At 32.2% G+C, this 11,531-nt stretch overlaps 1 protein-coding gene across 1 annotated transcript in view; it reads left to right on the forward strand.

The window, feature by feature from the left end:
- LOC143053587 (gamma-tubulin complex component 5-like) overlaps window positions 1-11,190 on the forward strand; it is a 75,762-nt gene extending 64,572 nt beyond the window's left edge. The window contains exon 22 of the mRNA XM_076226383.1: window positions 11,032-11,190. Within this exon, the coding sequence (XP_076082498.1) occupies window positions 11,032-11,087 (56 nt within the window). The 3' untranslated portion in view covers window positions 11,088-11,190. The remainder of the gene's footprint in view (window positions 1-11,031) is intronic.
- Window positions 11,191-11,531: the final 341 nt, after the last annotated feature.

The raw sequence follows: 11,531 nt of genomic DNA on the forward strand, positions 1-11,531 counted from the left end.
TTTTTAGCTCACCTGGCCCGAAGGGCCAAGTGAGCTTTTCTCATCACTTGGCGTCCGGCGTCCGGCGTCCGGCGTCGATAACTTTTACAAAAATCTTCTCCTCTGAAACTACTGGACCAAATTAAACCAAACTTGGCCACAATCATCATTGGGGTATCTAGTTTAAAAAATGTGTGGCGTGACCCGGCCAACCAACCAAGATGGCCGCCATGGCTAAAAATAGAACATAGGGGTAAAATGCAGTTTTTGGCTTATAACTCAAAAACCAAAGCATTTAGAGCAAATCTGACATGGGGGTAAAATTGTTTATCAGGTCAAGATCTATCTGCCCTGCAATTTTCAGATGAATCTGACAAGCCGTTGTTGGGTTGCTGCTCCTGAATTGGTAATTTTAAGGAAATTTTGCTGTTTTTGGTTATTATCTTGAATATTATTATAGATAGAGATAAACTGTAAACAGCAATAATGTTCAGCAAGGTAAGATTTACAAATAAGTCAACATGACCGAAATGGTCAGTTGACCCCTTTAGGAGTTATTGCCATTTATAGTCAATTTTTAACCATTTTTCGTAAATCTTAGTAATCTTTTACAAAAATCTTCTCCTCTGAAACTACTGGGCCAAATTAAACCAAACTTGGCCACAATCACAATTGGGGTATCTAGTTTAAAAAATGTGTGGCGTGACCCGGCCAACCAACCAAGATGGCCGCCACAGCTAAAAATAGAACAGGGGTAAAATTCAGTTTTTGGCTTATAACTCATAAACCAAAGCATTTAGAGCAAATCTGACATAAGTAAAATTCATTATCAGGTCAAGATCTATCTGCCTTGAAATTTACAGATGAATCGGACTACCTGTTGTTGGGTTGCTGCCCCTGAATTGGTAATTTTAAGGAAATTTTGCTGTTTTTGGTTATTATCTTGAATATTATTATAGATAGAGATAAACTGTAACAGCAATAATGTTCAGCAAAGTAAGATTTACAAATAAGTGAACATGACTGAAATGGTCAGTTGACCCCCTTTAGGAGTTATTGCCCTTTATAGTCAATTTTTAACCATTTTTCGTAAATCTTAGTAATCTATTACAAAAATCTTCTCCTCTGAAACCACTGGGCCAAATTAAACCAAACTTGGCCACAATCATCATTGATGTATCTAGTTTTAAAAATGTGTGGCGTGACCTGGCCAACCAACCAAGATGGCCGCCACAGCTAAAAATAGAACATAGGGGCAAAATTCAGTTTTTGGCTTATAACTCAAAAACCAAAGCATTTAGAGCAAATCTGACATGCAGTAAAATTAATTATCAGGTCAAGATCTATCTGCCCTGAAATTTTCAGATGAATCGGACAACCTGTTGTTGGGTTGCTGCCCCTGAATTGGTAATTTTAAGGAAATTTTGCTGTTTTTGGTTATTATCTTGAATATTATTATAGATAGAAATAAACTGTAAACAGCAATAATGTTCAGCAAAGTAAGATTTACAAATAAGTCAACATGACTGAAATGGTCAGTTGACCCCTTTAGGAGTTATTGCCCTTTATAGTCAATTTTGAACCATTTTTCGTAAATCTTAGTTATCTTTTACAAAAATCTTCTCCTCTGAAACTACTGGGCCAAGTTCATTATAGATAGAGATAATTGTAAGCAGCAAGAATGTTCAGTAAAGTAAGATTTACAAACACATCACCATCACCAAAACACAATTTTGTCATGAATCCATCTGCATCCTTTGTTTAATATTCACATAGACCAAGGTGAGCGACACAGGCTCTTTAGAGCCTCTAGTTTATTTTATTTTTCCATCAAGTATAAGATAAAGATCATTTATGGAAAAATATAGCGAAATCCTATATTAAAAAAAATCATTTAGACCTCCGAGCCCCCTTAACAGTTTATTATTTATTAAATACATTTACATCATTAAGTGAAAATTAAAATCAGTGATATGTCCATAACAGATAGTCAAACTTAACACTTACTGTGATTAAAGGAGATGTGGGCATACATTAACTACACAGCAACCCGAAGAAGCAAACTAACAAAATGCATCTGGGGTAGATGAATTGTGCCAGCCAATCATGCAATAACTTATGAACCGTTCAACTAAGGCTTTTAAATTTTAATATGTTGATACTAATGACAAAAAAATTAATTCGATATTAATGATTTTCACTTTTGTGTCCAGGTCTGAGGAGTTATGGTCTTGACAGATTGAAAGTGGCACTTTGTGTTGTTTTCCTGCAATTACTCATACCCGTAGCCAGGGGAGTTCGGGGGGTTCGGGGTTCTCGTCCGAACCCCCCTTGAAAACAAATAAGCACTGTTAAAGTCAACGTTCTGTTCGAATTGTGACTGTTAAAGTTGAGTTCGTCAGTCCAGATAACCCCCCTTTGGAAATTCCTGGCTACAGGCCTGTTACTTATGAACCACATGTGACCAATGCTTTTAAAATTTTAATAGACAGACAAGACAAGACAATATTTTTTCTGAGTACCACCTCATTTACATAATATTACAACTTCCAGAGTTCGCGAAATCTTTGTTCCCCTGGTGGTCCTTGAAGAAAATCTGCTGGTCCTCACCATTAATTCTATTGAAAAATACTAAAAGTGTGTCAGTCCTATGCAAAATTTTGGTGGTGAAATCCTGAGGACTGACACTTTTCGCGAACTCTGCAACTTCACATATAAAACAAGAGCCACTCTAAAAAAGTTATGAGAGACTATACACACATAAAATATAAAACATACAACATAATAAAAGTATACCTTTTAAGAATATAATAAATATTTTCTATGCCTTTCACAATACAGCAAACCAATTTGCTGTCAATTTAACAGCTCATTTCTTGTCTTCTTGTCTTTCTTAATTTCATACAAGATTTCTCTAAAAAAAAAAATGACAGCTATTAGTTTTGAAAAATTCCTAATTAATGGGAATAACATCCAAAAAAATTCTCTCTGAAGATACATGTAATTCAAATTCTTCAAAGAAAAGTGATTTTGTTTCTTTTTAGCAGAGTGGAAATATGATATGATTTTATACAGACCTTCTAAAATTCAAACTGACCATTATTCCGTGCGTTCATCGTGTATCGTGCGTGTTGCGTGCGTGCATCGTGCGTGTATCGTGCGTGTACCAATCATGCGTTCATCATTCATCGTTCCGTGTATTTTCCGTGTAACGTGCGTGCATCGTGTATTCTGAATCGTGTATCGTGCGCTCATCAAACATTCATTCTTAACCGTGTATTGTGCGTGTATCGTGCGTTCATCAATCATTCATTCTTAACCGTGTATCGTGCGTTCGTCAATCGTGTATAATTGTGTAGATCAGATAACGTGCAATGTGCATCTCTAATTGTGTAACGTTCATACATTGCGGTTTTTATATGATAGTCGGTTATAGAGCGATTAAAGTATATGTATATATATATAATATATATGTATGTTCCGACTTTAAATAAGATTTACAGTCATACTTACTTTCTTGTAGACTCTTAATTAACTTCATCGTACATAACGTTCATACAGATTCATGACTTTTTGTGTAAATATTTTATCATCTGTAAAGATTTTGTGGTTATTCGGTGAATCTTGGCTGGGACTGACACATTTTGATATAATGATACACGTTTTACGTACAAACAATAACATGATATTGACATTTCTACGACAGAAGAGTTAAAATTGGAATTTCTATTCAACTGAGCGAAAATGGACTTAAAAATATACTGTTGGCCAACTGATATTTGTAAAACATATTCTGTCAATTAAAAACAAATGTGTTTTTGCAAAAGGAGTAGGTCCGGTAAGGACCGATTATGGCCTCAAATTTCAGGTTCATCTGACGAAAGATTTTGACCACTTTTTGAACACTTTTAGTGTCTATTTTATTTGAATTAATTAGTTTATGTGAAAGATTTTAACAGATTTAGTCATTAAAAACGATCCGATTCAAGCTCAAATATGAAAAATCTACCTAATATGCCGAAAAATGTCACTTTTCAGATGGTTTTTGGTAAAAATGAAAGTGGCCGCATCCGTGTTCATCCTCAACCTTTATATATGTTATGTATTATCATAAAATACAACTTACATTTCAATATTAAGGATGAACACGAATGTGCACTTTCGTTTTGCACGAAAACCGTCTAAAATTTAACTAAAATGCTAGAATTATGAGGATTTCAGTAATTTAGCATGACTTAATGGTGCTAGTACCGGATATATGTGCATTGTATTGTCAAAAACAGCCCATATTTATGTAGCAGAAGCATTCTACTGTCCAATAAATAACTAAAGGTTTACATTTTAACAATTTTGTAAAACTGCTATATTTTGGGGCCAAAAAGGGGTCTTACTGAACCTACTCCTTTAAATGTGGGGTAGCTCCACTAAAAAAATAGAAACTGGAAAGTATGAAAGAAAAGAAGTCCACGAGATGACATGTATTGTAGCTCTACTATTGAAGATGAACTTCATACCATTCTAAAATGCCCATTATAGTATAATATTATACATTTTAATGAACATTTTAACCCGCGGCTATACTTATCAGATAACGAAAATTTAATATTTTTATTTAATAACGGCAATGTTGCTGCTATAGTTGCCAAAAACACCAACAATATTTTATTGAAAAGAAACTATACAAATCCTTGGTTGTAAATCCTAGGTAGATTATAATTCTTCGCTTATTTGGCAAATTCCTATGCTACTAAGATATTTCGAAATATTTAAGTTTTGATAAATACCATTATAAATATCATTTTTTGTCTTAGTTTCTGATGGTCACATGCACGTTATGTTATTTCATTGAGAAAATACAATATACAAGATTGTCGGGTAAATGAGGATTACGGATTAAAATGTTAAATGTCAAACATGAATTAACAAATTAAATTGAGGCGAATTAACACGAATATGTATATTCTCTTCAACAGTGTTGGAATTCTCTGTTCTTTCATTTAAACTAAGCTGAAATGTTTTGTGGAAAATTGAATAAAAATAAACATTACATGTATTTGAAGGCATTATTTTAATTAAACAAATATAAGATCACGCAAATATATCATGTATTATTTTAAATTGAGGAACTTTTAAAACTTGAAATTAGATTTACAAGTTTAAGATATAATCTTGTTTTTTTTTGTTTTTTTTTTCATAAATTAATTAAATATATGGTATTATCATAACAAGTCTTTACTTGAATGGAATAAACATGGAACACTTTCACAGATTCATTTTTCATTGTGTTCATTGTTGCCTATCAATGACACCGTTTTTAATGTATGTCTAAAAGATTATTATCCGAAAAATAATTCACAATAGTACGTTGTTACTGACTAGGTTGGTCCCCTCCGTAAAACATTCAGTATGCCTTCGGAACATACAAATATTAAGGTATTGTCAAGAATTTCAATAACGGCCGGGAAACAAACTAGTTGTTAACCTTCTATGATTATTAAAGAATGACGGATGTTGTTTTTTTTCGGTACGTCTTAACACTGCTAAGGAATCCATAGTGCACTAAGGCTTTGACTATACAATGCCACTAAGGAATAGAAGGAGTGCTGTTATATGTATTATTTTTATATATCATGTTAGAGATTGATATTTAATGCATAAATTTCAAATTTTACAGAAAAATAATCATAAATAAACGAGATATTCAACATTATTTAGACACGTGCCGGTTTTTCTTTGATATGCCGAAAATCAATGAACCGTTTGACACGTGCCAAATAACATTTTGTATAGCAACTGATTAAAAAATGACGATCTTTTTTATTTTAAGTGATTTAAAACAATTGTATCGAAAAGATTTATGCTTCAAATATTTAATTAATGTGTTGTGTCCTTATTTAGATGATGAAAAGGACAAATGATTTTGCTGTTGTTTCATTTCGTTTGCAACAAAATTGTTTGCCATAGGAGCACGACTTTGATGTGCGCCAACTTATAAATAAGAGTGTGGTCAGCTTGTTAAAATGTTTATGTAAGATATACGGAGACAAAAGGAATATATATATATTTATAAGTGTTTTGTTTTTATTTTAATTCCGACAAAGATGCGTGTAAATACAAATGGTTTCACTAAAAATATGAGTAAATTCCGAAAACCATCATAAGAAACAACTATGTTAAGTTTCATGAAATGGATAAGCGGTTCTCAAGTTACAGTGCGACATGCGGACGGACGGACGCCGGACATTTGTATACCATAAAACGTCCCGTCAAAATGTTGACGGGCGTATAAAAAAAGCGTAGTGCGCCCGTATGTCATAAAAAAATCTGATTTGTATGTTTTTTGTCGAGTCTTTGACTTTAGTCAAAAAAGCGAGACTAAGCGATCCTACATTCCGTCGGCGTCTTTGAAATGTTAATGACCGTTTTTTAAACTATCCTGGATTTCTATTAAACTTGGACAGAAGCTTGTTAAAAATCATAAGATAGTATCAAGAAGTTTTAAAACACTTATTAGATTGATAAACTGTCCTGGGTTTTTATCAAACTTGGACAGAAGCTTTTTTCAATCAAAAGATAGTATCAACAGGAATATTTTATTGATTTATTTCCTCATTTTTTTTAACAAATTGTCTGTTTAACATTTTGTATGAGATAATTTATGAAAATAATTACTGTGGTGTGTTCATTACTAACTGTTGAAAGCCGTGGGGTGACTTATGGTGAAAACTTCTGTGTCATTTTATTTTGAGTTGTCTCATCCCCAATCATGCCACATCTTTTTCTTGTTATCAAAACTTCAACACGTATTTTCAAAAACTTTAAGAACGATTGTACGAATATGTATTGAAACCTCGTAACCAGCTTCAACATGTTCATGTGTGGACAAGTATCATTTAAATATATAAATATTTAAAACACGTATTCAAAATGGCGATTAACTGGAAACAACAAAGTATTAATACCAGAATTTGTGAAAACGGTCCACGAACAACTCAAGCTGACGACTTTGGCGCAATGGAGTGCGATGGTTTATAAAACGCGGGATATCTTAATTAAAGTCTACATATGTGCAATTATTATGAGCAGTATATTTGTTTCAATGTCAGTATATAAAGCATTTTTTTTAATTTGTTTTTTAGGGATGCACCCAGTTGCACCTTTTCATTTAAGATATATTTCCGTGACGTAACCTCGAAAGATTAGTCACATCACTAAAAACAATAAGGGAAATGAAACTTCTTCTCGCATGTTGCACTTTGGGTAATAGTTCTCTTCGACAAAATACTGCCTTGAACTCAATTTTGGTATAAATATAAAGAAGCCAAAATTTGGTTCTGAAATGTATATTTTTGTAAACTCTAAAAGCTAGGTAGCATATCCCTTAATTGATATAGGCTTTTAAATTCGACAATGTTTAGAGACAGTGCTAGGGCTGTTAGCAAGTCAAGGTCGCTAAACTCTCATTACCCGTTTAGAGATTTTCTGAAAATACAATGGCTTTTGCCTTATTCGAAACAAAAACATTAGCAAATATAACTGGTGGCCTTCGGCTGTCAATTGTTCTTTTCGGATTGTTGTCTCTTTGACACACTCCCGATTTTCATTCTTAGTTTTAAAATAACTAAAAATACTATTTACAATTGTCAGTTCAAAATACATTTAAGAAGTCAGTGCGTTGATACATGTTATATTCTACTGAATTTACTATATCCGTTATTATTACGTAATATATATATTATATAAGTCCTGTGTCCAGGTGGAAATAACGGGCCGTAATAACAATATGTGATTTGTATGTCAGGTGAAAGTGACAACGGGTGGTATGTATACTAAAATGTTTATCGTCTTCCATTATACATGAGGGTGTGAATGGGGGTTTATAGAAGGAAATTATAGACAAAAAAATAAAGAATACAAAAAATAACCAGACAAATAGAAAAGAAAATGATGAGGTACTAGAATATATGAAATAAAGAATGATCGGCAAAAGGTAAAACGAATTATAAAACAAATTGCTTAAAAATATAGAATACAGAAATACTGAATCCCCATTCAGACCCTCATGATCTGACATTTAAAGCTTTAGGACATTTATGGGCATGCGATACAGTTTTAGACCGACAGTATTTTTTTTACAAAATCAATTTGTACATGTGTATATGTGCTAAAAATTATATCTTCATGTGCTAAATTTAAAAGACAAATGGGTTTGAATTATTCGACATTTCCTTAATATTTCGGTTTCTTGGACATTTCTGTCCTTTGAGCAGACACCCTTAAGATTTTATGTTTCAAAATATAAAGATATGCAGATTTCGGTAAAGAGATAAGGAATATCTTCGTTACAAACTTGGGTTCTTTCTACATTTGTGTAACAATTCTATTTTTGTTAAAAGAAATTGATTTAAGAAAAAACGGTATTTTTGTTGAATATTTATCTAGTTAAAAAAGTCGTTAATTTCTTCATAATAGTTGGAACAAAAATCTCCATACGGTATCAAGCCAAATTTCTAAACAGAAGGGAAATATGCTCTTAAGCTAATAAATGGTTAAATCTCGAAAAAATGTTAAAATGCTAAAAGTTTTTAAAAGAAAGAGTTTAATGTCTGCTATTTTAGATTAATTCTGCGAATTGTTTTTGTCTGCAAAAACATAAATTAAAGAGATAAAGAGAATCACAATTAATTGAATAAAATGGAGGATTGAAATGGAGCAGAAAATGGTGCGTCTAACATGTCTAAACACGGCTAAGGACTCATAAGTGCACTAATATGTTATAAAATGCTACTAAGGACTAAAAGAGTGATGTGCAGTGTAAACAAATTTCTTATCTAGATTGAGATTGATATTTAATGCATATATTCAAATTTAATCAATAAAAGATCACTGATAATAATTGAACAATGCCTGTGCCAGTTTTCGTTAATTTTTCCGAAAATCACTGAACTATAAGACACGTGTCAAATTACATAACTGATAACACTATTACCTTAAAAAATGAAAAAAAAAATATTATTTAGAGAGGAAAATTACCCAGACATTTAGATATCTTTACCATAAAAATATGTTTTTAAATTTTTTAAAAATCATTTAATATGCATCGGTTTATGATTTAATGAAAACATATAGAAAATTGTTAAGCTGTTTTTTTTTTTCAGGAAGGAAAATAATGTTTGCATCGAGAAAAATAGCCCCTCCCCTATAAATGATCATTAATTTACCTAAGTTTGGAATCAATCGCGAGGCCTGACTGCCATAAACAACAGATTACGAACAGCAAACAGTGGATACACCAATTCATTGATATGTATGAAAGACAACGACGGACACAAAATGATTGCACTGAATAATTTCAACTACCATTGAGCATGTTGAGATAGATTTTTCAAATCTCCTTATCAAATTAGACATGCATTTAAAAAAGCCCTTGGGATCTCTATTACCGTTAGGTTTCAAATTGGAATTAAAAATTGCATTTTCCCAAAGAGTTTTAGGTCAAACCCCGTGAATCTCACCTCCTAGAAATTTGAAGTGTCAGCTAAGATGTTTGAAAATATGTATGAATTTTCTTACATACTTGAAATTGGAAAGGAATATAAACACATTCAGTATATTTACTGTACAAACAAACAACAGACACCAATTGTGTCTTATATTGTTGAAGTCATTTTTACTGAGAGCAAAATTTGATTAATTGATTATTCAGTGGTTGTTTAAACGTCCAGTGGAAAACATTTCATGCATATTCAGGACGAAAAGTCGTTTCAGAAGTATATAATGAAGTATTTGGTATTACAAATGTTAATTTTCTAATTATTTAGTAAATGTCATTTTCTTAGGTAGTTCTAATTAATTTGTACGAATCAAATTTTTCTGACAAATAATATATTTTGCTCTCAATTAACACATACGATTCTGATAACAATGGATAATATAAGGAACTTTGTAACTTAAAAAAAGAAATTATGATTGTTTGATCAGGTGTTATGTCAGTTCGCTTGTGTCAGTCGGATCACTGATTTTCGGCAATATCAAGGAAAAACCGACACGTTCTAACTACTCATTTATTGGTGAAATTATAACCTAATATGTCCTGTTGATAAGTATATATGTACAGAACTACAAAAATTTGCAGTGAATGTTAACATAAAAGAATCAAATAATTTCTGCTATGCTTGTAGTGAAAACGAAAACAGCTTACAATATTTTTTAGATATATACATATATAATCGTTTATAAAATGTATCCGTCAAAGTGAAACAATATATAACATGTAAAAATACATGGATCATTCATTTATTGCAATCAATTATATCAAACATGTTAGTTAGAATAATTTCTAGAACCAGTCACTCTCTGTAGATATAATGCGTCGGACATTGTATGCATAAAAATAAAATCTCGATTTTTAACTGTATGAAATAAAATTAGTAAGAGTTTCGCGGAACACAATGTCTCGCCTTCGTTTGCCGTAAACTTGAACTCTCAGGGTGAGGCTGAACAAAATCAAGACACTATATTTTGATTGTTATGAGCTTCTGTCCAAGTTCACAAATATTTCCGGTGCCTATAAAATAGCCGACTTTAATTAAGTTATTTGAATCTGAGCTGGCAAAATAGCATATTATCTGTTATGGTGGTATCGGCAAAACAGCTACAAGTATTGCCTTTAATGAAAATGCATATCAATTTTAAATACTATTTTTAATAAAAACAGCTTTGAGAATCGTGTAAAAAGTGTTCGTTGTTCAGTCGTCAATGAATCATTCAACGTGTGTGTATCGTGCGTGCGTGTATCGTGTATTTATCATTCATCGTGCATCGTGCGTTCATCATTCATCATTCATTTTGCGTTTATCCTCCGTGTAACGCTCATCGCCCATCGTGCGTGTATCGTGTATCGTGCGTGTATCGTTCATTCACCGTGCGTGTATCGTGCGTGTGGTCAGTTTGAATTTTAGAAGGTCTGTATTTAACGTTAAAAAATTAGCTGATATTAGACAAATTTTACCACCAACATATTTCACAACAAATATTTTATATTTTTTACAGTGGAAAGTTTGGCCTTTGCTTTAATTACCTCTACAGAACATGTCGTCAAAAACTGATCATGATGAGAAAGAAGGTGATTTAAGAAGGATACAGATTCATAAACAGTGAAGTTTTGTTTGATCAGTCAGGAGACTAATTAGAATAACTTGCCAATACTTTGTTCTTTATTTATGAATTTTCCTTCAATTGAAAAATAATAATTTATGATATGAACTTTTTGTCTTGTCTGATATAAATTTTATCTGACACAAGATATAGGGATGATATATACACAGGCCATAAACATGGTGGTGTCACATGTTTGTACAAAATTTCATGTATCTGAAATAAAAAAAAACTGGAAAGTATGTATTTTGTGCTTTGAAGTTTTCTTCTGGTATTTCTAAGGTTTTTTTTTAGCTCACCTGGCCTAAAAGGCCAAGTGAGCTTTTCTCATCACTTGGCGTCCGTCGTCATCGTCCGTCGTCGTTAACTTTTACAAAAATCTTCTCCTCTGAAAC

This window comes from Mytilus galloprovincialis, chromosome 12 (genome assembly GCF_965363235.1).
Source record: "Mytilus galloprovincialis chromosome 12, xbMytGall1.hap1.1, whole genome shotgun sequence".
Taxonomy (NCBI): domain Eukaryota; kingdom Metazoa; phylum Mollusca; class Bivalvia; order Mytilida; family Mytilidae; genus Mytilus; species Mytilus galloprovincialis.